Here is a 27,681-nt window from a genome sequence, read left to right on the forward strand (position 1 = left end):
AATGATGATGCCTGTGTTTGTGTAGGAGGGGAGGAAGAGTATGAAATTTGGATCATTTTGATGAGCTTTGATGGCGCTGACCATTTCTGAGCCTGGTGACATCATAATGCTGGTTAGATGAGTGAATTTACCCTTATCACAAACTTTGAGTCATATATTTGATGATTTTATCTATTACCATTTTCAAGCTACAACCTTTTGAAATCGTAATACTGTATTAACATTTAATATCTTGAAAAAAGGTTTAATAATGAAACATGCTCATGGTGACCCACATCCCCACTGTCATAACGCCGGGTCCCACTAGGGGATGGCCCCTTCAGTTTGAAAACCACTGGTATAGTCAAAGACTTGTGAGGTACTTTAAGGGTTTTGTGTCTTTTATTGATCATACATAAAGTGATGTAAAACAGGCTTCGCTACACATCTTGTCCCACAGTGCTTTGTGGTATCCCGCACTTTCACCATTGTATGTTTTTTTTTTAAACCCGTTGCTTTGTGTGAGTTATAATAAACCCAATTTGCCTCTGTTTCTGCATTGCGGGAGCCAAACGGAAGCAATTCACAACACAGTGTCTCCTTCCAGCTGTAATTAAGAGTTCAAGTTGTGATGAAATAGTGTGGTGATTCACTTTGGATTTATAGGCAATCATCACAACATTAAACGTTCAGCAACCACCCGGATACTCTAATAAGCTTTAATGATGAAACATTACTTTTTTAGTAGCCAAACAGCATGGAGACCCTGCATTTATGTTATTTTTTATTTATACTTTGCCAGCATGAGCCACAATGCAAATTACGGTAAATCTCTGAATGCTAACCTATTTTTTCCCATTTTTTTCCCCCTCTCCTTTCCCTCCTCGACAATGACAACATCCTCCTCCTTCTGCACGCAGGAACTGCACAGATTCCAGGTAGGTCAAACCCATTTTTACTTTACTTCTCCTCCTTTTACATTCTTTCATCAAACTTGAGCTTTTCATCTTCCGTCTTTTTTCACGTCTGAACCTCACCTCACTTTTAATGAGGTTACTCTATGTCCAAAGCAACATTTAGTCTGTTTAGTATTGCTTTCTGATGTGGTTTGTGCTTTATTCCAAGTACTAACTGTGTTGCAGGGTCACTAGAAACTAAAACAGGATGTATACAGCTCTGGAAACATCCAAGACACCATCTCAAATTTTGACTGGCGGAAAGAAAGCATGCCAACACATGAAAAAGATGGGATTACATATCAGGGTTATTTCACCAAATTGGGCTGCACGGTGACCTAGTGGTTAGCTAGGAGACCCGAGTTCAATTCCACCCTCGGGCATCTCTGTTCTCCCTGTGCATGCATGGGTTTTCACCGGGTTCTCCGCTTTCCTCCCACATTCCAAAAACAAGCTAGGTTAATTGGCCACTCCAAATAGTCCATAGGTATGAATGTGAGTGTGAATGGTTGTTTGTCTATATGTGCCCTGCCCCTCGCCCGAAGACAGCTGTAATAGGCTCCAGCATGCCCGCAACCCTTGCGAGGATAAGCAGTAGAGAATGAATTAATTTCAACAAATTAAATACTGGTTTGTTGACCATGTTTCATTTTCTGCAAATAAATGCTCTCAATGACAATATTTGGGAGTAATCAGTATTGGACAGAATAAAACAGCTTCTCAAACACTTATCTTTCAATCTGAGAAAATAATACTTTTGCAGTGTATATAAGGGATGTCCGATAATTATAAATTATGAAAAATTGAAAAAAATCGCGGGCTGCGCGGTGGACGTGTGGTTAGCGCACAGACCTCACAGCTAGGAGACCAGGGTTCTTTTCCACCCTCGGCCATCTCTGTGTGTTCTCCCCGTGCATGCGTGGGTTTTCTCCGGGTACTCCGGTTTCCTCCCACATTCCAAAAACATGCTAGGTTAATTGGCCACTCCAAATTGTCCATAGGTATGAATGTGAGTGTGAATGGTTGTTTGTCTATATGTGCCCTGTGATTGGCTGGAGACCAGTCCAGGGTGTACCCCGCCTCTCGCCCAAAGACAGCTAGGATAGGCTCCAGCACCCCCGCGACCCTCGTGAGGATAAGCGGTAGAAAATGAATGAATGAAAAAAATCGCAATTGTGCCACTTGACAGCAACCGTTGTTGACCAAGATGAACATCTTTAACAAGGCACGCAAATCAGTGCAATTTGTTTATATTGCATTTTTAGTGCTTCTGAAATTGTGGCTCAAAATATCTTCTCACTTAAGCACCAAAAAACAATGAACCAATGTATGAAATGTACCAAATGTAACCCAAATGTAGCATCGCTGTACGAGTGGATGAAAGCTTATTGGTTGTAAAGATTGTGCAATGGCCCCAGTATGAATGCATTTCTAACAAATGTTCCTAAAAAGACGTTCCTGAGTTTGCCTGTCACGGGAGACAACAGCAGTCCTGTTTGCTCTGTATGCTGATCAATAAAAGGGAGGACACCGAGAGGAAGGACCCTTATCCATGTGTGCACAGGGCGCCTCTGTAAACACACAAACACATGCGCGACACACGCACGCTCCTAGTGTAGATTAATGGCGAAATCAATCACACGCGTACAGTGTTTGCTTGTCGTCCTTTCCCTTTTTCGGGTTCCCGAGCCGCCCTATCAGCTTCTCCCTTGCAATAAGTATTCAGCAAGGTCACCGACAAGACAATTGCACCAGGATGTGTCTCTGCCTGTGCAATGTCAGTAGTCCTCCGGTACAATCCATTAGAATATATATTTGTCACTTCAGGAGCTCTTGGTGAAGAAACTACAACAGAAACACGGTTTCTATGCTCTAACTACAAAAATATTACATTTATAAATGCTGCGGAATTCACTTAACACAGTCGGGTCCAGAATTATTAACCGTGATCACATTTTTGTATCACCATCAGAGTGAATCGTAGTGGATCCTGTTGTAATCGAGTTTGTAATCAAGCTGGGATTTGTGCTGTGTTGCATTCAAATCATGAAGAATGTAGTATTGTGTGATCCCAATACAAGTGAATCGTACTGGATTGCATCGTCATCTAGTCATTTGTGTTGCACCACATCGGAACTGGAGTGAGTCGTATTGCATGGCATCATTTATGGCATCCCCCCCAATGTCTGTCAATTGGAGTCCCATTCAGACCCATTCACTCCACTGATAATGATGTCATCATGATGTCACTACCATTCACTCCAATTACAATGCAATATAAAGCAATTTGCTGAAATTACCATTCACTTCACCATGATTCACTCCGATTAAGATGTGATACAATAAGAATGACCCCAATCCTGATGTGATTCACTACAATTCACTTGATTATAGTGTAACACAAAAGGATGCATCTAATCGGATTCACTCTGAATACAATGCAATAACGTATGAAATACAATGCAATGAAGTATGATTCTGTACAATCCCGATGTGATTTGAGGCCATTTGCTGTTATTAACAGGCGGTACAAAGGGATTTGCTCTAATTAAGATGCGATACTGTCTGACTGACTCAAAACAATTCACTCAAATGATGGTGTGATACAAAACGATTCACTTGAAACACAGTGCAATATAATACAAGTCACTTCAATTACAGTGTGGTGCAGTGTGATGCATTCTGATGCAATATGCTGCATTCTATGATAAGTACGATTCACTTCAATTACAATGCAATACAGTACGATTTACTACAATCCTGATATGATACAAAATGATTCACTGTGTTAATACTGATTGATTTAGTTCCGTTACGAATATGTAACTGTTCACTCTGATGATGATTGGTTACCCCACGAGTCGCTCTAGTAACACAGTGATGCATTATGATTCACTTGAAGCACGGGCTTCAGTGCCACCCTTACAATGCGATACACTCCAATTCACTCCCATGATGAGCCGTTCAGTACGACTCAATGCGATGCAATATTATTCACTTCAACTATGATAAGCTACGATATGATTAACTGCCATTACGATGCGGTTTAGTCCCACAAAGACCCGTTCAGTACGACTTACTTTGCTTTCAATGTAATACAATACGATTCAGTACAACTCTAATAAGCTATAATATGATTCACTCGCAGCGTTACCATGCAAGCTGCCATGTACTGTTGCATAATGTACCAGCTCTCTTATGTCTCAATGTGGAATAGTAACGTTTATACGGAATAGCCAACATAAGAATCCCAGCCTCAGCAACATAAAAGCGTCTTAAAGCGACGGTGGACGGAGAGTGAGAGGGAGGGGGTACAGGGAGGCGAGCGTTGCTAATGACAAGGAAAATGGGAGGGTCAAGACCGTGAGAGTGAGTCAGTTTGCACCACCAAGAGTCAAGATCACTTAAGCAGTGGGTGGATGTGTGCATCAGCCCGACTGCCAACCTTTCTCTTTCTGTCTTTTTTTTTTTTTTCAATCACCGCGCTTGAGTCATGCGTGTTGACACGTGTTTATGCCATAAGCCTCCACGCTCGTGGGCGTCAGGTGCACGCGTGCACACCAGGCATGAAAGTGATGAATACCTTAGAGAAGCAGCTGCGGTCCGCATGAGCACGCTCAAAGTGGACATATCTCAGCCGAGAGGGAGGCGGGGCTAAACAAAAGTACGCGTGTGGAAGAATGAGGGAGGCAGCTGGAGGACACTGCAGCATCTTTTGGTCCTCTTATCATTGCAAAGCGCCACGGGGAGTCTCCTTGAAGCATGCGTCTTCACTTTCTGGCCTGATGAATAAAGCAGGACATGCTTAAGTGCAATAATACACTTTGTAGCCAATGGGAATAAAACACTTCTTGACCATCACCTCATATTGCAGCAGGATAATGCACAGCCCCACGTTGCACGGATCTGTACATAATTCCTGGAAGCTGAAAGTTCTTACAGGCCAGCATACTCACCAAACATGTCACGCATTGAGCATGTCTGGCATGCTGTGGACCGGCGTATACGGCGGCGTGTTTCGCTTCCGGACATGATGTAGCAACTGCAGGAGGAGTGGACCAACAATCCACAACAACCCGGTCAATTCTATGCCAAGGAGATGAGTTGCCCTCTGTGAGGCAAGTAGTGATTGCACCACATGTTGGAGTGGCCTTTTATTGTAATGGTAATGGTAATGGTTTAATTTCATTTGAACATGCATCAGATTACCATTGAGTGCATCCCATAATCAGTTCCCAGTTCCACATGTCCAAAAGGAGTACTTCTGGTACTTTTACAATCAGTAACTGTTACATTTGTTCACTTCCTGCTTTCCTAATATAATATTTTTTTTGTTTCTTTAATTTATTTTATAATGAAAAATAAATAAATTACCCGCAAAAAATGTGATTTATACTCCAGTGCGACTTATGTATGTTTTTTTTCTACATAATTATGCATTTTTGGCCTTGTGCGACTTATACTCCGGAACGACTTATAGTCCAGAAAATACGGAATTACTTGGATATAAATACTAGGATACACATTAAAACTAGTCCTGAAGATTTCTCATAATAAACTTGGTATGAGATTATTTGATTATTATTTTATTATTACTTTTCCTTCTGGTACTTTTACAATCAGTAACTGTTACATTTGTTCACTTCCTGCATATAATTTAAGTGTTTATTTTTATTTTTATTTTTATTTTTATTTTTATTTTTATTTTTATTTTTATTTTTATTTTTATTTTTATTTTTATTTTTATTTTTATTTTTGGTCACGTACCGAAGTACGAGGTGCTGTGACATAATGGGTACCATAGTAAGTGTCAATATAGTGATATATATAGCACATCATGACTGGTTCAAGACTCTTCATCCTTGTATTTAGCAAACATCAACTGCTTGTATTGTTTCTTGAATTGGCTCATCGTTGTGCATTGTTTGAGGTCCTTTCTCATTGTGGCCAGACTTCCAGATATCTCGATATGGCACCCCTATGTGGTGGATAGAAAACATTTTATATCTTTGTGTGCAATTTGTGGAACAAAAACAAGTGTTGTGTTTGTTTTGTTGAGTGTATTACAATTTCAACCAAGATTACCACTTGTACTATACGTATGTTAAGCTCCCTTGACATCAACCATTACGCTTCCATATTCAATGCACTGCACAGAAAATGTCATTGGTTTTAGTTACTGTCATTAACATAATAATATTCTCATTTTACAGTTCATGTTAAGCAAAGTTAAAGTTAGTAAATGCATTTTGATGACGACAGTTTGAACCTATTCTCAATATAATTAATTAATAATTAATTAATTGTAATTAATTTCATTGGGAAAATACATTTTAAAAGAGAACGTTGAAGTGCTAAAATAGGCTATATTGTATTAAAATAAAATAACCCCTGGTATCTAACCCAGCACCGATGCCGACACAGCACCATTTATCACTCCCTGCTAACTTAATTAGGACATAACATTATTTAATCATCCCAAAAATGATGAAGCATACCTCCCTCCATTGAGGAATTACATGTTTTGAAATGAGATTAGCAGAGACTGAATATTTAATAGCAGTACCCCGTACTGTAAATATCAGCCTGAGGTTGATTGGCCCAAATGATATGATTGCATACCTCTGTAACCTTCTTTCATTTGGGCATAATGAATCACTTTTGATGCCAATGACAAAGGGTAAGCTGTAAATGTTAACGTTTAAGAGTCGTTATCTGACCTTTTTATTGACATTTTGTGCTAATGTCAACATGTTTATTCTGGAATTACATGTTTATTGTACAATGACATGTTTATTCGGAAATGTTTCAACCTCGATGATTGCATGCAATACTACTTTTTCAATTACATACAAGTTCCTCCACCAAAATCCTGTGTGACGATTTACTTTGATTCCAATGTGATACACTACGATGTATTTTGTTTATGATGCCATTCATACAAGTCACTCCGATTCAGAGGCAATAAGATGCAATTTATCATGATCAACATCGTAGTTTGAATGAATCATTTTGTATTGCACCATAATCGAGTGAGTCATATTGTATTACATCGTAGGCGGAGTGAATCATACCGTACCGCATCTTAATTACAGTGAATTGTTTTATGTCGCAAGGGTATCACAGTAAATCACCCTGTATCGCATCAGAATTGTAGTGAATCGTACAGTATCGCATTGTGATTGGAGTGAATCATACCAGATCACATCGTAATTACAGGTAATTGTTTTATATTGCAGTGCAATTACAGTGAATCGGCTGTATCAAAATCGCAGTAAATCGCATTGTGTCAAATCGTAATCGGGCCTGTAGTGTATTGCATCGTATTCCAAGTGAATCATTTTGTATTGAGTCATAATTAGATTGAATTGTAGCGAATCATATCATTATTAGTGTGAATGTTACTGTATTGCATCTTAAGCAGAGTAAATGGGACTGGATCACATCATAAATGTTTTGTTTTATTGTTTTATGTTTTTTATGTTTTTCATTTTATGTTTTGTTTAATTGGAGTGAATCATAATGTCATAATGTCATCATAACACATCATAATTTGAGTAAATTGTACCATATCGGAGTGAATCATACTGTATTGCATCTTAATTACTGTGAATTGTTTCATGTCGCGGGGTATCACAGTAAATCACCTAGTATCACATCAGAATTGTAGTGAATCGTACAGTATTGCATCGTAATTGGAGTAAATTGTTTTGTATTGCAGGGTAATTACAGTGAATCGGCTGTATCAAAATCCGAATTGTAGTGAATCATACAGTATTGCATCGTAATTGCATTAAATCGCATTGTGTCAAATCGTAATTGCACCTGTAGTTTATTGCATCGTATTCCAAGTGAATCATTTTGTATTGAGTCGTAATTAGATTGAATCGTAGCGAATCATATCATTATTAATGTGAATGTTACTGTATTGCATCTTAAGCAGAGTAAATGGGACAGAATCACATCGTAAATCTGTTTTATTGGAGCGAATCATAATGTCATAAAGTCATCATAACACATCATAATTTGAGTAAATTGTACCATATCGGAGTGAATCATACTCTATGCGTCATATTGGACTAAATCATACTGTATTGTATCAGAATTTGAGTGAATCGTATTTCATCATATTGTGGTGAGTGAATTGTAACATGGGGCTGCACGGTGGTCGAGGGGTTAGTGCACAGACCTCACAAAGAGCTCACTCAGCTAGGAGACGAGAGTTGAATCCCACCCTCGGCCATGATGTTTTCTCAGGGTACACATACTAGGTTAATTGTCCATAGGTATGAATATGAGTGTGAATGGTTGTTTGTCTGTATGTGCCCTGTGATTGGCTGGCCACCAGTCCAGGGTGTACCCCGCCTCTCGCCCGAAGGCACCCCCCGCAACCCTCGTGAGGATAAGCGGTAGAAAATGAATGAATGAATCGTAACACGTTGAATCGTAATGGTAGTGAATCATATTGTATCGCTTCATAATTTGAGTGAATCACATTGCATGGGATAGTATTTTGAGTGAATCGAATTGTATTGGATTGTAACGGGAGTGTATAGTAAGTGACAAAAAAATCATCAAAATCAAGAATATTAACAGTTTTTACATATTTTTGGAAAAGAAACAACAACAAAGAAAAATCATCACAGATCTGCAAAATTCTATTAGCACCGTGCTGACTGCACTGCTAATGTAGCGCTTCGTCTCCAGCGCAAATACTGCACAAAGTCAGATTAGCGAGCCGATGTATGGCGGCAGCAGCGGCTCCCTCGCGGGTTGTGTTTTCTTTGAGCTTCCCTGCCAAACGTCGTAGGCTACATACAGATTAGCTGACCCGGCCTCCTCAAATCCTCACTGAGAGGCCGTTTGAAGTGTTGGGGGGCCTTACAAGGATCTTGACCTTCTTCCTCACCCGCCTCCAGCTGTCAGTCAAGTCAGCCAGCCAGCTCGCTGTAACACGGCGTAGGCGCAGCGAGCATCTCAGGCCAAAGGCTGCTTTTTTTGTGTGTGGGGGTTTTTGAAGTTAGGAATGGCAGGCAGCGAATGGAGAAAGTGTAGCGCTGCCGTGCTTCACATGTATTTGGAATGGTGTGGATCGCATGTATCCTGGAGGAGCTCCAGCTCCATCCATCCATTTATTAGCTACACCAATTATCCCGGTCGGTCCCTGCGTACACTCTAATGAGGTCCAATACCAGAGTTCTATATCAATAATTCTGTTTTTTTGTGGAAAAATAAACTCGATCTATACTCAGTGGAGCACAGCAAGGCCAAACAATACTAATTTGTACACCTTCATAGATAAACTTACTGCAGTAGTAGTCCACCACCACCAGCGAGTATATGTTACCAACAAAAATATTGAAAAAATACATTGCATAAAACATGTCTTCATAAAAATTGTTAACATAGATTCTACATTCAATGATAGCTAACGTTAGTAGCGAAGCTTCGCCGTCATTAGCTGACTGCAACTGTTTGCTACTTAAGGTGTCGTTGTCGTGCTCAAAACAGGAAGAGGGCAGCACATACTATTAGTCATAAATTGTTATTATTTTAACATTTAACATTAGTACTGTATTAATACTCGAATGTCCAATTGGCTTTTTTTTTTGCTGCAAAACGATTTGCCAATATTGTCCAACTCTCAATTTCCAATGCCAATATCAGCCAATATGATATGTACGTATATATTAATGTATATGACATATCTCCTGTTGTAGAATCAACACATACGTATGTGTTGTATACAACATCTAAAAAAACTTTTTTTATTATATGGAAAAATCCAATACAGATATCAATTTTTTATACTGACCGATAATTATCAGACATCCCTAATTATTACTATTATCATTACTATCAGCATGGCTGGGTTCCTAATTAAGTAAGTGTAAGTGTTAAATATGGATTATGGGGAAATGTAATCCGGTCAAGTGGTTAGCGCGCAGACCTCACAGCTAGGGGACCAGAGTTCAATTCCACACTCAGCCATCTCTGTGTGGAGTTTGCATGTTCTCCCTGTGCATGCGTGGGTTTTCTCCGGGTACTCCGGTTTCCTCCCACATTCCAAAAACATGCTAGGTTAATTGGCCACTCCATTTGGCGATGTGCCCTGTGATTGGCTGGCAACCTGTCCAGGGTGTACCCCCCCCCCCGCGACCCTTGTGAGGAAAAAGCGGTAGAAAATGAATGAATGATGAATGTAATCCGCATATCTCTCAATATTGTAATTGGGGTGAATCATATTGTATTTGCCTATACATCCATACATCCCATCTTCATGGGATCTACGTCGTCCATCTTCTACTGCATACCCCAGGTGGTGTCATGGGGGCAGCAGCCTAAGCTGGGAAGCCCAGACTTCCCTCTCCCCGGCATCTTTGTTCAAGTCCTCCCAGCCGATCCCAAAGTGTTCCCAGTCCACTTAAGAGACACAGGGCTCTAATTTCATGGCGCGACATAAGGTGGCGAAGGGTGGCGGAGCGTGGCGCAGCCCACACAGTGGTAATTTGGTCCAGCACACCACCGTGCGCTGCCAATTTTGGTAACTTGGACCAGTGACAATTACATGACAAAACAGCGTGCCAAAGGTACACGGAAAGCTCGCCAGCTCCGACCTGGTCTAGTCTTGGCGCAGGTGAAGCGCAGCCCACGCAGTGGTAAATTGGTTGACAGGAGCACGGTGCTGACACATCACCAAAACCTCACAGGCACATTTCAATAGAAAAAACAATGACAGCTTTCAATATTTAATGTAACCGTCTGAACCAGCATGTACATTTTTGGATTATTGTCCCATCACATCTGATGTCACATCAGATTTATTTTTTCTCAAGGTGGATGAGGAGATACCGCCAATACACCTCTTTGCGGCTTGCGCCAGTGGGAGGGATGAAGACGTGGGTGCGCGACGCTGCGCCAGACTGCGCTGCTTACAAAATTTGCAAAGTGCGTTGGCCACAACATGTTGACGCAACGTAGTCGGTCAGACATTCCCTGAGCAGCTCCTTAGGGAGGTGTCCTGGACCTTATGTTGAGAAAATAATTTTGAGAAAATACGGAAAAAAAGCATTATGTTACATTTTTAAACATGAAAGGGATATATGGAATATGGGGGAAAATATGCATTTAAATGTTGTAATAATAAAAAAAGGAGTAAAACATTGCCAGGTTGAAAATATTATATAAATATATAATATTGTTAATTGTTAATTGTTAATTGTTAATTGGAATATATAATTAGGTAATACCTCTAACAGCTCCTGTATTGGATATCCAAGAGCAGCATTTCCCAAACTAACGTTCCAGACCCAAAATGGGTCACATTTTTATTGGAACCTACACAGAGCCTGGATTAAAAAAAACTAAACTAACTAAAGCCCAGTTGAAAAATACCTAGAATTTACATTTTCCACTATTGGATCTTAATGAGTTTTTAAGTAGAACTACAATATGCAAACGCAGGAAGGGGGCGTGAGATAAAAAGCACTTTGAAAAAGTAATTGAAAACAACAATTAAAGCGTTTTATTGACTGATCAAAAGTTTAAGACCATCGCTCAAAAAATTACTAAAAACTGCTCAGTGGTACTCAGTAATGAGTAGCACCATCGTTCTTGTTAATCACTTCAATACTTGTATTGGACATGCTTAATGCAAGTGTTTCCAGGAGGAACATTGGAACATTGCTCCAAGTGGTGAAGATGGCTTCACCAAGGGCATCAACTGTTTGGAACTGATGGCCTTGTTCATAAACCTCCCTTACGATCCATCCCCACCTTTTCTCCACCTTTCAGTGTCCCATGTTTGATTCTCCCTGGCAAAGTTCAAACAGTTTTGTGGCGTTGAAGGAGGCGAGGTCTTTGAATTAGTTTTTTGTTTTTGAAGCCCTTTTTTCCCCGCAGATGTCATCTGATGGTTATTGTGCTAAGTAAGAGCCTTCATTTAGGTCAAGGTCTGCAGATTTTGGCTTTTATGCCTTTTGATCAGCTGAAAAACAACATATTATTATTATTTTTTATAATTTTCTTTAATTATTTTTATTATTTAATTTTAATTTAATAGCAATTTTTCAACAAGATTTTCATCAGGTCTGTATAATTGGATATGTGATGGTAATGGTTTAATTTCATTTGAACATGCATCAGATTACAATTGAGTGCATCCCATAATCAGTTCTCAGTTCCACATGTCCAAAAGGAGTAGGAAGAAGCAAAGCTTATTAAATCCTACCCCTCCATCTGGTACTTTTACAATCACTAACTGTTACATTTGTTCACTTCCTGCTTTCCATAATACAGTTTAAGGTTTATGTCATTGTGTATTGCAGTACACGGTGACAAAAAGCCAACGTTTGAGTTGTGTATGCCAACAAATGGTGAGAAATCAGAAACGTTTCAATTTATTTTTCATTCCTCAACGCAACAGCTTCACCAGTGGCTTCATCCTACCAGCATCTGAAGATGAGATGAAAGCAGCACACAGTAATAATCCATGCCTTCGAGAGTTCTGTCCCAACAGCATCCCCGTGGCTTGATCAATAAATGAAAGCTGACATATTTAATGCTAATTCAGAGACTGCACGCCGTCCCCCCGCGGCGCCTACTGTACATCATTGGGATGATTAACTATACAGTGGGAGAATGAAGGGTTTGCTATCTAAATTCAAATGTTTTCATACGAGGAGGAAAAAAAAATAGTATGTTATGTTCAAGTACAGTATGTTGTTTGATCCGAATACCGTTTACATATGTCCGAATGAGGAAAATAACCCATGCACCGTTTTTTTTTTTTTTTTGGTTCTAATTGTATGGAAAGTTTTCATCTCTGGTAATAATTTCGTTCTCTTTGAACTGAAAAACGTTTACATGTGAACAAATATGGAAAACACAAAAATAAGCGATGCATATATTGAATGATGAAAACACAAATCAAATCAAATTTTTTCACGTTAGTAGGTAACACAAAACACCCAAACATGAGATTTTTTTGTCATTGAAATTGTTTATGAAGTTTTTATCTGCGCTAAAAATTCCGTTCTTTTTGATCTGATTACCGTTTAAATGCGGACAAATGGGTAAAACACAAAAATAAGTGAGTTCCTTTCTTTCAGATGGCAACAACCAGGCAAACAATCACACAAGTTGATGACGCCGGCGGGAAAAAAGCAAGACAATTATTTTCTGTGCATTCCTGCGCTTAAGCAACATGTTACTTTAAAATGTCAAGCGAGGAACTTTAATAGCATGTAAACAGAGGAAGCGGCATGACAATAAATGTGGATTAGAGTAACAGCATGTCTAATTAGGGTGAGGCGTGAACGGCTGCAAGGCGATTGGATAAATAAAAATGTAAAGTGTTGTTTTTCTACTGCCAAGAGTAAAAAAACAAAGACTGACAGACTGACACAAGGATTAGTTTGCTATTTCCAGCAGGTCTTTCATCCTTCAATCCGCGGTACAAGTGGTTTGTTATGTGTAACGCAAACTAGCCTCCTCCCAGCCGGGATGGCTTGCCAAAAGCAGTTTGAGGCCACTGACACTGTGCCTTTAATTTCCTAACAAGTGTCTTCCTCGCTGTCATGGCGACCATCTGTGTGGCTTAAGTGAATATGTGCGCTCTCCTCAAGGAGCGACACCCGAGCATGCAGCTGTTATAGAACATGGCGGCGCAATCTTGTTAAATTGGCGCCTCGGGCGAAGCGCCGCACACAACTCGTCGACTCCTCGACTTTGGTTTTGTTTTGGTTCGCTTTGACTTTTCGACACAGGCAGGCCAGCGGGCTGACGTCTTTGACCCTCTTCAGCGCCTCAGGTCAGATTTTTACTGGCCTTTTTGGGGGAGGGGCAACTGAAATGTCAGAGGAGCAGTAGCTACTGGATAAACTCTTCAAAGGGCACGCAGTTTGAACTGGATCTTTTTGTATTCATCACACCGTCAAATGTTTGATAGTCAGCGTTGTTTATCCTTGCAAGGAGGAAAATAACTGGGGGCAGTCAGCAGTATATATTATATACATATATATGTATTAGGGGATCATGGTTTTATGCTGCCGATACCGATCCCGATCAGATATGAGTGAAATCGGCCCATACCGATACTAATACCGATCACATAGGTGAAGTGTAAATGTTGAACTGTACTGCTGGCTATATTAGGGGTCACCAAGGCGACTCATTTTTGTAACATTTATTTTCATAGCATATTAAGCCAAGTGAGTATGCTTGTTTTATCAGAACATGAACAAAATGTTGGTATCCACAACATTTTGGATTTCACAATGCATTTACTTCTATTCTTCTCACATTATTAACCGAAAACCTGAATGAAGAGAAGGTTTGCCCTCCTCTGCTAGGCCCATCCAGCCGCATCCGCTGCCTTCTGAACCGCCGATTGCTGCATGCAAACTCACACTCGCTGACGAGAAAGAATTTTAAACGTTTTTTTGACGGTGTTTCCAGTTGCTGCCTCGACATGTTTAGTAGTTCAGGAGGGTGGTTGGTTCGTGTTTGTGAGGACATGCCATTCCCTACACTAACGTTCCTTTCCGTCCTTTCGTTCATTCTGTCAATTTCTGCAAGATTCATCATTCAACAGTAGATTCTGTTTTCATTGGTCAATTTCAGGATTCTGTTATCATAAGACTCTACCTTAGCTGTGAATGTTTAAGTAGGTAAATCCATCCATCCATTTTCTCTGCCGCTTATCATCACCAGGGTCATGGGACTATGCTGGAGCCTATCCCAGCTGTCTTTTTGGCACGAGGTCGTGGACACCCTGGGCAGGTTGTCAGCCAATCGCAGGGCGGCTATGAACAAGCAACCATTCACACTTACATTCGTACTTATGGACAGCTAAGAGTCGCCAATGAGCCGAACTTGTACTGTATGTTGTTGGAATGTGGGAGGAGTACCCGGAGAGAACCCATACACGCACAGGAACAACATGCAAACTCTACACAGGGATGCCCAAGCGGAGATTCGCACTACTTATCTCCATATATATTTGCATATTATAGTGTTTTCATTATAAGGCGTTATGTGTAGACTTTTGTGGAAAACAATGAATTTGTTCAATATTTGTTATATCACAAAATGCTTTGAATAATTTCCGGATTCACTGTGTATTAAGTATTATTTACAAGGTCCTGCTTTTGTCTTTATTTTGCTACTAATCCACCTTTCCAGGAAGTGTGTTTCTTGTACAATGTGCGGTAAAACCTTGTCAGACTGTTTTGAACCTTGTGCACCGCTTGAACATAAGCATTATTGGAGCAATAAAAGGATGCCACGAGTAAAAATTTGGGGTTAAAATAAGTAGTTTGGCGTTCCCGTGTTCCATTTTTACCTGTCTGCGTGACAAGGTTTCGCCTGTCTTCTAATGGACGGAGGTAAAGTGGCAGTTGGGCTAACAGGCTGTGACTAAAGCGACTTACAAAAAGCCAAAGTGATGCACTCCTGAACGTGCGGGATGCTGCAGCTCTGCTAAATCACTTTAGCTGCCATTGACAGCTTGTCCAATATGCTTACACTAACAGCAAAAAAAGCCCGCCAGGCTTCCCAATTTGCCACCTCTGTGTCAAAAATACGAGCTGATGCTGAGGCTGTGTCGTCTCCTGACAGCGTCTTCGGCGGCGGCGGTGGCAGGGGAGGGGGGGCCGGGCACACCGTTGTTGACCATTAATTAGCGTCCGCACACTGCCTTGGTCCTGTCACCGTTGTTTATGAGGTTTTTTTTGCAACCATCACGACACGCTTAACGGTAGCAGACACCCAGCGGCAACCTTCAGCTTTGAAAAGCATTTTGTAGTTTATTAGCATATTATCATAACCAGATGCCCACCCTGCCGCCCACCTCCTTGTGGAAGAATGACTTCCAAGTGCTGAATATTAAAGAGCAGCCAGGCTCATTTATTTAGCGCTGTGTTTGGCCCGCTGAGGGACACTGATTTGAATCTCGTTTGTTAAGCTGTCTATCCTTATCTGTCAGCATCAGAGGATGCAATTGCTCCTTTCCTTCCCTCGCCCTCGCCCCCTCGTCTCCCAAACAGAAGAGATGCTCAGACGTACTCGGCGACCAACGAATGCTAATTGACGCTTGACGATTTGAACCTTGTTAGCATTCATAGTAGTGTTCTTCTCGAGGAACGGTATTATAGCTTGGATATACAGGTGGGCCTCGGTCTACGGTGGTCCGAGGTTACGTATGCTCTCCAATAAATTGAATACAATACTTACTTTGGGTCGGTAAAAAACAAAAATGTCCATATCAGAATATCATATCAGAATATCATATTAGAATATCAATATGTCAATATGCTAAGAAGTTGTACAGTATATACTGCATATATTTAGATACAACTGCTAAAACTCAGCTTTGTGTTATTCATGAAAAAGCACATAATTTGTATTAATGTTTGTCTTTTTTCTCCCAATTTTACTGGTGTTGTTTTGTTGTTTTTTTCCAGAATAATTAGCTTTCATTTTACATCACCTTTGTAAATCTTTATATGTATTTTTATTCCCATAATATTTTGACTTTATTCCCATTAATATTGTAAACTTTTACCTAGCTAATTTTCCAAAAATGACAACTTTATGTTGTCTTGTTTGTTTCATTTCTTTAAAAAAATTCACTTACTTTATGCTACTAAAATGTTTCACCAAGCTCCTGATCTCATCCCACAGTACTGAATCCACTGAATTGTGCTTCCTCTGGGTTGCTTCTGACCAATTACGCCAACATTTTCTTTGTGTTCAGTCTTGGTTGTCTCTCTGAAACTGAAACATAAGTTGATGTTTCAGTTCATTGTTTTTGGGGGTACAGTTGGCGCATATGCAGTAATCACTTGGGGTTAATTGGTTCCAGACCCCATCGGAAAAACTGAATTTCTGTAGTAGGATTTATTTATGAATGAATATTTTCATAGTTTTCCATAGGCCTTTTTAGCATTATTAGAGCAATATGGATATGAAATAACACCCCTACAGTCAACTTTACACTTGTCTTACCCAATATGGTAGACATGGGGGTTCAGACTTCTTAACATGGGTGTGGGCGCATCTTTTTATTGGGGATTATTCAAACCTGCGTAAAAGCCTGTTGTTTTGGCAATCAAGTCTGGTGCCTGTGTGTCTCATCAAACATTGCAGTAACATGACTAACGCTTTGTGGCCAGTGTGGAATACTACATCTCAGCACATCTTTAAGTGTGTCTTCTGACTGCCTGTGTTTGTATTTCACTTTGTGTCCTGGTTTTTGGTTATGAAAATACAGTCACCCTGGGTAAGAGTGGCTTGTAAACACCAACACGTCACTTGTAGCACGTCAACACTGTGTAACATGGAAGAGTCTCACACCTGAAAGCTGAGTAGCGGAAACCGACACGTGTCTACCGGAGTTCGTTTATTCAATACGAGCTTGTCATTTTTCATTGGTCACGCCTTCAACCCTGCAAACCATCCAGTCTTTTCTTTATTTGTGCATAATTTGCCTGAACTGAGTTGCCGACGGTTGTGTTTTCTCTTACCTGCAGTGGTGAGTCAGAACCTTGTGACGGACAACGTGTCGGTGGTGGAGGGCGAGATGGCCATCATCAGTTGTCGGGTGAAGAACAACGACGACTCGGTCATCCAGCTCCTCAACCCCAACAGACAGACCATCTACTTCAGAGACATGCGGCGTGAGTAGCGCCCCGAGCTGGGGAACTTTTCCGCCATTCTCATTTGGGTTTTAATTAAACGGCAGGGAAGGAAAAAAAAGGCCATTTTGCGAATGTGAGTTGCACTCGTGGAAATAAACAAACTTCAATCAGCTGAGCGAGCCGCTGCTTCCACATTCGCTCTTCCAATTATGAGGCAGTGTTTGTTTGCTGTTACATTGGAGTTAAAATTGGCTGTTGCACTGACACAACGTCTTAAAAGTAGGCAGGCCAAAGGTGAAAGAAAGGCCTGCAAATGAACACAAGCACATAATGTGCAGTGGAGTCACTTTGCAGGCAGCAGTTATGTTGCACGTCGTTAATTAATATGCTCTCGTGTTGCTTTCACTTGCATTAAGTTTGACCCACATGTCGGTGGCGGGATTAACACGGAATGAGGTTAATGCAATCCACCAAACAAGTTTCTGTTCCGGCGCGTCCGCTTGTAATAGAAGCCAGCTCATATCCCCTAAACATTTAATGACCTGTTCTGTTTATTCTTATCCCGCCCAATTATGGTGTCACAGCTCTCTTATTAGCGCTGATCAGCTTGACACGCCGAGCATGCTCGCCTCTCTCTTTCTCTGTTTGCTTTGCCTTCTTTTTTAATTGATTCAAGGCTTCAGAATGAATTGCAGCTTCAGCTTTGTGAGGATAAAGTGGTTCACGGAGCGATCAGCTCCATTTTGTAGATGTCCAAATGTAGTGACTTTTGTTTTTCTGTCCTAACGTTTTCCAGCGTGGGCCACCTGGTAAAAAATGAAAAGGGACACTTTGATGTGTATTGTATATATATTTCAAGAAAAAAATGCATCTCAGCTCTGTGGTAGAGGTGAACAAAGGTTGCCTACCACCATGGTTGTTGGCGTCAATGTTTTGTTTTTTTGTTTTTTTTTTACTTTGTGTGAATAAGGTGAATTAGGCAAATAACCAACGGGGTGTTGGTTATTTGCATATGCAGACCACGCACACGGCAGCGATGGTAGCCTCTGCGGTTAATGGGGGTGTGTATGCTGTATTGTGCATGCAACATTGTAATGAGTACATCTTTTATAGTTTATATGTATTACCACAACCAGGAGTACTACATTTGCACTTTCTGAATGAATTCCACTGCCTGTATTTGCAAATGTGGAACACAAAAGCCAAATAAAATACGAAGAAAAGCACAACCTCTTCAATGGGGGGGACTGAAGAGTTGCAAAATAAGCTTTAATGGCTGCAGCGAGATGCTGCTTGACGGGCGGATGGCGGTAAGAAGGTAATGAGCCCTACCCCGCCCTGACTCGCCCCTCTCTTGACAGCCCATAATAAAACTCTGATGTGCTCCTCTCAAAAAGTAGTGGCAGCCTGCTAATCACAATTGATTGCAGCCACTTAGACGCTCTCGCTGAAAGGGAGGGCAGGCATCGCCTCAGCCGCAACGAAGACGGCGATAAAGCAGAATATAAGCCATAGTAGCTGTTAGCCTAAAAGGAGGTTTATTGATCCAAATGTGGCTTGCAGTGGAGCCGGGTGGGCTTGCGTGTTGGCCACACAGTGAGGAGATTGGGTCGGTTGTGTTGACCTAATATTATTTATTTGAACTAATATTCAAATGTATATATATATATAAATATATATATATATATGTATATACACATACATATATATATAATATATACACACACATATATATATATATATGTAAAAAAACATGTTAGTGTGAAAGGTCTCACTCACTCACATTTTGTATTTTCTGAACGTTTGTGGGCGAGTTTAAGAGCTAATGTGCTAATAATAAGGAAAAATACTAATACAAAAATGTGCTTGCTGGCTGTATTTTTTTTTAAAAATGGCCCAAAGTTCCCAAATTGATATCCCTTTACATAAGATTTGACATAAATATTGTTGTAGTTGCACATTGAATCGTTTACCACAAAGATATTTCCCCTACTTGTTATAGTTAAAACTGCAATTAAATGTGATTAATTGTGAGTTAACTATGGACAAAATGTGATTAATCGTGATCAAATATTTTAATACATTGGCAGCCCTAAAATATATATATATATAATTTTTTTTAATTTTTTTTTTCTTTTTTTCCACTTCTCCTCCTTTATAATTTGACCATGACTGTCAGCAACATTTCAGCGGGGATGATGATAACCACCATTCGCGCAAGCTATTTTCGGCAGCAGTGTGACAGCCCGGCCACCTTTGGCGTGATTAAGTGTGTTTGTGGGAAATGAGAGCACTCTGTCACGCGCCTGTACATTCAATCAATTTCCTATTTACCGTTTTGCTGACATGTAATGTAATGTAATGTAGTGAACAGGAGGTTGGGAGTGTACAACGAGCCTATTCATGTTTGCAGGGACATGCAGGGGGGTGAGGGTGGGTGTATTTTTTTCCAATAAATCAATGAATTCTCGGAATAAAGAAAATCTGAATAAAAATAGGGTGACAGTGACTCGGGTGGTAGAGAAGGTCATACAGAAACCCACCTTGTCTCCAGTGCTGCCCGTACCGGTGTCTTGAATGTCAGTGAATGTTTGGTGGCGGTCAGAGAGGCCGTGGCCGCAAATTGGTTGCCAGTCTACCCAAGGGCAGCTGCGACTACAGATGTTGCCAATGTGTGACCGAGGAGCGCTTTGGGCAATGTTCCGCCAAATTTTTCAAGTGTCTGAGCATCCATACAAACAACTTTAGCATTCCTTAGACCTCTGTGACTGCCATCGAATGTGCACGAAGTCGTATCAAACCTGTCCAAAACCTGACAACGTGAAGTAACCCAACTTCCATTTTGTGGTGTTTGGTCTACGAATGTGCTCATTTTCTATGTTTAGCATTGGCTGGACAGCTTCATCGTGTATCCAGTATCGTGTATCCAGTATTTCAGTCTTCATTGGGAACCTGTTAGGTCTGCGGTTCTACTTTGGTAAGAAACCCATATCTACATTATCAGAGAAAACAGTCAAGAATCTTGGGCCACCAATCTTGGGCCACCATCATGGTTTCAGAACAAGTGGACATGCCTAAGCAGGACACCCTCAGTGGACTGGAGAGTATCAAGAAGTCCTCAGTTTGGGGCGCTGCCCATGCTGATGTGGTTCCTTGACTTTTATCAGGTTTCAAAGGTTGCAAAACTAAAGAGGTTGGTTGTTCAGCTCGTTTGTCTAACAGTTGTTGGGATTCCTCAGATACCTCAGCAATGTTGGGCTGTATAGAAGAGGCGTCCTGGAGCTTACAGCCTCCAGCCTTCCAGAGTTGGGATTGACACCGACCCTGTGACCCCTACCCTGGTGACCGGAAAGAAATTAACCCCAACTGCAGCCATAGAGCAGGCAAAGTCAGATCTCGGGCACAGATAAATGTTTGGCCTTGTTCAACAAGGTACAGGAGTTCTTGGCCTATGGCCTAAGGCCGTCCTGGAAGAGGGCAGCGACAATTTAGCGCCAACATCTGGTCGGCGATGACATGCGGCAAGGGCAAGGAGTAAGGCTGTCTCACAAGACAATCAAGGACAGTGGATGAGATAGGAAGGAGTTGAGAGGAGAACTTTCTCCTGACGGCACTTTACCGGCAAGTCCACCATCAGGCTGCTTAAAGACTTGGGAATTGGAGGCCAAGCCGAATACCCAACCACCATAGCTCTCTCAGGCACAGCAGAAGAAGCTGGAGAGGTGACATCTCCAGGGCCGCGTAGTAACACCAGTGGCATGGAAGTGTCAAAAGCAGTGCGAGGTACAACTGGGACGTCAAGTGTTGCCGATGAGGCCTCTAGAGATGTTACGAAATACCAATGGAGGAGGGTGCCCGCGTGATGACCTCAATGAAGCATGTAACCCACCGCCACCTTCCGCATCCCCGTACATCCCCACAGCTCCCAGCGACTCTGATGGATGCATTGTTATAACACATAAAGTTCATTGAGAGGATTGGTTCCCTCAATACTAAAGAAAATATTTCCTTTATAACCATCATTGACATTTGCTGATGTAGTCCTATTTTTTTTGTTGTTCTGTTGTTTTTGTCTTTATATTGTTCCCCTCTTGTCCCTGCACTCCCCCCTCTGTTTTTTTTTTCTTTTCTATCCCCTCCTGATCCGGGCAGGCCGCTCCAAATTTGCATAATAACAAAACATCAATTAAAGGCAAATAATCCTCCTTATAACAGAGAAGGTGTAGCTTACACTTATGCCCAGTAATCTGTTTACCATGCAAGGGCATTTGGATCAATAATAATAATAATACTATCTGCCCCATCTGCCCCAATGGCTGGACGGGACAAAAACAAAAGTTTCTTTCCTACAGTACCATGCCATGGACAGTAAAAAGTGCAAAACAGTGCAATAGTTAATGCATTTACTTAATTTTTGCTTCACTGATTTTTACTTCATTAAGTAATATACTGGAGATGGCGGCGGTCATCCGAAAAGTGGAGGGTTGGCCTCCCACTTACTCCATCCCAGTCACTGTTGATGGATTTAGGATGAATTGATGTATGGATGACAACTGATGCATCATTGATGGATGATATGAAAAGGTGGGCAAATGATGATGATATTGTGTCGGATGGACAGACGGGATATTCATTGGATGGATGCGTGGAGTGTTGGTTCTACGGATGGATTGTTTAGTGGTGTTTACTGGTGAGAAGCACTGTGGTATCCAGGAGGATCTCAGGGTCAAAAGAGGAGTCTTGAGAGGAGTGGCTCCGACAGGAGGCCTCAGACAAGATGTTGGAGGCGTTATGTCTCTCAACTGACCTGAGAACGCCTCGGGAGGAGCTGGAAGAAGCAGCCAAGGAGTGGGGCATCTGAGCTTCTCTGCTTCGGCTGCTGCCCCCGCGGCCTTATGCTGTATAAGTGGCTGGATGGATTCATTCGTGGATGGGTTTCTGGCTGGTTGCTTCAATGGTTTATACATGTTCTGTATGGACGGATAGACTGATTGGTCCTTGGATGGATTGTTTGATATCATATCATAGATAGATAATAACACTAGTGGATGGATGAAGGCAATGGAGGATTGGGTGGATGCATTTTTTTAAATACATGCAGGTTTTAACTGGTATTGTGTTTACTAAACACACAATAGAAGGACGCAAAGTGTGTGTCAGTCATCTGTATTTTTACATTTTCATTTTCATTTTCGCCTTCATCAGCTCTCAAAAACAAAAACAACCCCCAGCACATCAAATAAATTAGAGCCTTCACCAGTTTGGACAGATGTCTCTTATCAAAACACTTTATGAGGCGCCCTCAGTGTCCTCCTGGCGCTAAGACGGAGTAAAAAATAGCACGGGACTAAAGGTCGCCCTACTTTTTGAAAGTCGCAAATCCTCAAAAAGAGGAGTGATGTGTGCTACAGTGACACATCCGTAATGGAAATGTCCGCCTTGTTGCCGGGCGCTCACCTTCCGTGTCACCGCAATGTCCAAACCTGCTGGGGGACCATCATCATGTCCTTGGATATCTTTGACTTGACTCCAGGATTTTTGCGATGCGTTGTGTCCCTGCCAACCTTTTTCCGAGCAATACAGCCTCAATTTCTTTCTTTTGGTGTGTTTATTCTGTTCATGCTTCCACCACAATGCCTCATTTAGAAGTGACACATAAGAGGATTAGGAGATTTGGGAGAAATGCCTTTGTCAAATGGATTAAATCTGATTGGCAAGGACCAAATATTTCCGTCAAATATTAATGGATATGTCCCATTGCTCCAGGGGTAGCAACCATAGAATTTTAATGGTCAAGTAGTGAACACGGGGAAGTGGGACAGCTGTAAAGTGAATGGGCGTCCACTTTAAATAGCTACTGAAGCATTAAAATTAACAAAATACAAAATAAGTTATTTCATAAATATAAATTCAATATAAAAATATAAGTTGAGCATATTTTATTATAATGTTAATATTTATTAATTCATTTATTTTAGTTTAATATTTTTTTTATTTGGATATGGTCATTTACTTGTGAAAAATGTTCCTCCCAAAATCAGTTTTATTTAAAAAAAAATATTACAAAAAGTGCCTTTGTACAACTATTCCAGTATAGTGTTCATACCTCCTCTTTGATGCGCTACATCGGACTTCCTCTAATCAGGCATCTGCCTCACGCTAATGTAACCAAGGGAATGAGAACCGTCATTGTTCCAATTCCAACGATGCCCACGGCACGAGTAGGGATGCCACATCGACCAAGGTAGAGCTTCTGAACATTTGAGTCGAGTTCAGCTGTGTTGAGAATCGGTAACGTACATCTGTGCTCTCTCCTGATGCCATGCTAGTCCGTTTAATTGTTTGTTCGCACAAAATTGTGAAGGAACACTTGGAAATATGGTCCACCTCAAGATAAAGGTTCAGATCTAAGATATTTGTCTGGGCCATATGTTTTAAATTCAGGTTTTCCAGACTGGTTGAAGGCCTGCACTCCACTAAGGGCCATTCTCGTTATGACAGATCCTCTGTTGCTGAAGAGTGAGCGTTGCTGTCAATCAGGGCTGAATTTCTCAGATGGGTGGGCTTTCATCTTGACCACGCCGTGTCATTGTGCATCACTGAGCGCGCTCAGGTCAGTGAGCAAACAAGGTTGAGGATGAAAGGATGGGTAGAACATGTTCAAACTTGTCGTGGGCTTGCAGATTACTGCTGTTTTACTCAGTTAGATGTTTGGACTAGCAAGTGTCTTTACCGTTTGTTTGCCGTTGCTGCACCCCGTTACATCAGCCATCACTCCTTGTTGGTTTGCTGGGTTGATGCATTTGTATTCCCCGTTCGCTCCTTTGAAGCATTTTTGACACGCTCTTGAATGAAAGACTGCCGGCATTAAACCTGTCAAATGTTCCTTCTGAGCAAGACAGAAAGCCGCGCGTGTACGGCCCATCGGGTCCTATAGAGCTATAGGATCCACTTTTCATTCAAAACACACACAAAATTCATATTTTCTTATGCGACATTTAAAATGCCTCCACTGCCTACAACTTTGAGCCTGCAGACCAACTGCGGCAGATAAATGCAGATAAATGATGTTAGACCACTAATTAACATATGGAGCAGGAATTATCTAATGAAAAATGAATGTTGTGTTTTTATTCTAAGGAGGAATTTGGTAATGCATTTGTTAATGTATTTCTTCTTAAGGGGGTGACAACACTTTAGTGCTCTTTGAAACGTCCTGTGTTTTCCGTATGAATCAAAATTGTCTATTTAATTGTCATATTTGGAGTTGGTGGTGGAAATTGGCATTTTAAATTGCTAATGCTAATTGTTTGGGATTTTCAGTGTAATTTAGCATCGAGACACGCTATCTATCATTCAATAGGATGCAAAAGTGCTATACAAATGCATACATGGATTCAATTCAAGTATAATTATAAGAATACATGCAAAAATGTTTATATTTTTATAAATATAGTTATAGTAATAGTAATATAGTTTTTATTTTTATACAGTAAAAATGACTAATACATAATACAGAAGAATGTTTCAAACACAGTATTAAGAATAGTAAAGATCCAGGGCATACGTAATTGGAAGTCTCAATCAGAGGGTTATTTGAGGATATCAGACTTAAAATGTGATTTACACAAAAATAAGTTTGATAATATATTTATGCTTCAGAGAGCTTGAGGCGAGCACTAAAGTCATTAAGTGAGAAGCATGCGACACCAGCGTATTCAAATGAGGACTGCAGTCAGCCTTATCTGTGCTATTAAGTCAGAGTGAGAGATCCCATTACCAAAAAAGAAAAAAAAAAACACCAATATTCCTCATCTGATGAAAGAATATAATGAAAATGTCTGGCTTTTATTATGCATGCTTGTTAAACTAAACTCCCTTTTTTTCCATCCTCAGCTCTGAAAGACGCCCGCTTCCAGCTGGTCAACTTCTCCGACAACGAACTGCGGGTGTCGCTGTCCAACGTGTCGCTGTCGGACGAGGGGCGGTACGTGTGTCAGCTCTACACCGACCCGCCGCAGGAGGCCTATGCCGACATCACCGTGCTGGGTGAGAGAGACCACAGGACATGTGGAACAGTCCATGACGCAGCATGAACCCCCCCCCCCCCGCAGTTATTTTCCACCGATCTGCTGCAGAGTTCTCACCTGGGAACCAACATTTATTTGAAATTAGAGTTTGATTTTGTAAGAATTAAAAAAGCTTTTGTATTTTTTTTTTTTAACTGCTATGTCAATATGAAAAACACATTTATATATTTATATTTGAGCGCGCAGACCTCACAGCCAGGAGACCAGGGTTCAATTCCACCCTCGGCCATCTCTGTGTGGAGTTTGCATGTTCTCCCCGTGCATGCGTGGGTTTTCTCCGGGTACTCCGGTTTCCTCCCACATTCCAAAAACATGCTAGGTTAATTGGCCACTCCAAATTGTCCATAGGTATGAATGTGAGTGTGAATGGTTGTTTGTCTATATGTGCCCTGTGATTGGCTGGCCACCAGTCCTCTCGCCCAAAGACAGCTGGGATAGGCTCCAGCACCCCCCGTGACGCTCGTGAGGATAAGCGGTAGAAAATGAATGAATGAATGAATTGATTCTTCTAATAATTATTATTCTTATATAACCCCAGTGAAGACTTGGGTTCCAATCTCCTCTTGGGCATCTCTGTGTGGAATTTGCATGTTTTCTCAGAGTACCCCGATTTCAAACAAACAAATTTTGCTCGGATTGAAAGAAGCTTCAATTTTCTATATTTGATAATGATAATAATACTGTTCAATTCATAATTCAATTGTTTGTCTATATGTGCCCTGGCTGGCAACCAGTCCAGGGTGTACCCCGCTTCTCACCCAAAGACAGCTGGGATAGGCTCCAGCACCCCCGCGACCCTCCTGAGGATAAGCAGTAGAAAATGAATGATTGAATGATAATAAAAATTCCAACTAAAGTTAGACTTCATTAAAAGTAAAAAAAATAAAAATACAATTAAAACCCATTTTTTAACTAGTCAGAATATACCACTTCCACTAATAACCGTCATAATTCAATTTCCTCGATGTTGATTGGCATGAATGAGAAGTCATTTTTCAAAGGTAGTGTAGCCAATCACATTCATCACATGAGGGCAAAGATTCGTTCCTAAAATAGCTTTGTATTTTTCCCCGCTGTAGTTCCTCCAGGTAACCCCATCATCGACGTCCGTGATGAGGTTCTGAGCGAGGGCAACGAGACGGAGATGACCTGCACCGCCATGAGCAGTAAGCCTGCCGCAAGCATCAGATGGATGAAGGGCGATAAGGAGCTGCCAGGTTGGTGGATTCCTTTCACAGTCTTCCATTGTTCCTTGTCCTTTTTTTGGTTTGAAATGAATGCTTTTTTTTGTCAGGTTTTAGATCACAGTTCATCATGGAGGTGTTTGGCTTAGGTTCTGAAGCATTTCTTTTATTTAAAACAAGCCAGCGGACTCAAGCCATCAAAGTGGTTCCAACACTTTTAAGCTCACTTTTGAGGTCTTTGTTAGAACTTTCTTCAAGTTGGACAAAAAAAAAAAAAATTTGCCTTTGTCACAACACACATGACAAGACATGGCATCTGTAAAGCTCAGTTTCCACGGTACACCATCAACACGGCTCAGTACATACAATACCGCTCAAAAGTTTGGGATCACTTGCAAATTTCTTTGTTTTCCAAAGAAAAAAAAAATTTCATGCATTTCACAAACATTTTGATCCATTTCACAAACAATTAAAATGAATGAGATGATTTTCAAAGAAGGATGTACATTTTTGCATAAAGGCCTACTATCAACAACCGTCAGTCCTCTTCATCAATCTCCTGGTATGGCTGCTAATCCAAGTTAATCATTTTATAAGGCTAATAGATTATTAGAAAACCCATTTTAAAAATCTCTTACCATGCTGTTAACTGCTCCCTTCAGAGAGCAGCACAAACTGGGTCTAACAAGGACAGAAAAACGCTGCACAACTGTGCAAGAAGACAAATATCTGAGAGTGTGTAGTTTAAGACAAAGACGCCTCACAGGTCGTCACCTGGCAGCTGCACTAAATAGTACCAGTCAAACACCAGTGTCAGTATCAACAGTGAAGC

At 41.0% G+C, this 27,681-nt stretch overlaps 1 protein-coding gene across 5 annotated transcripts in view; it reads left to right on the plus strand.

Annotated features, from left to right (window-relative positions):
- The window catches only part of LOC131132813 (cell adhesion molecule 1), a 371,964-nt gene that overhangs the window by 276,535 nt on the left and 67,748 nt on the right, over positions 1-27,681 (plus strand). For all 5 annotated transcript variants that reach the window (XM_078791837.1, XM_078791841.1, XM_078791848.1 and 2 more), the window contains exons 2-5: positions 900-917; positions 17,468-17,614; positions 25,472-25,624; positions 26,745-26,882. In XM_078791837.1, the coding sequence (XP_078647963.1) occupies positions 900-917; positions 17,468-17,614; positions 25,472-25,624; positions 26,745-26,882 (456 nt within the window). The remainder of the gene's footprint in view (positions 1-899; positions 918-17,467; positions 17,615-25,471; positions 25,625-26,744; positions 26,883-27,681) is intronic.

Source organism: Doryrhamphus excisus, linkage group LG1 (genome assembly GCF_037039965.1).
Source record: "Doryrhamphus excisus strain RoL-2023G ecotype Guam linkage group LG1, RoL_Dexc_Guam_v1.1, whole genome shotgun sequence".
In the NCBI taxonomy this organism is placed as follows: Eukaryota; Metazoa; Chordata; class Actinopteri; order Syngnathiformes; family Syngnathidae; genus Doryrhamphus; species Doryrhamphus excisus.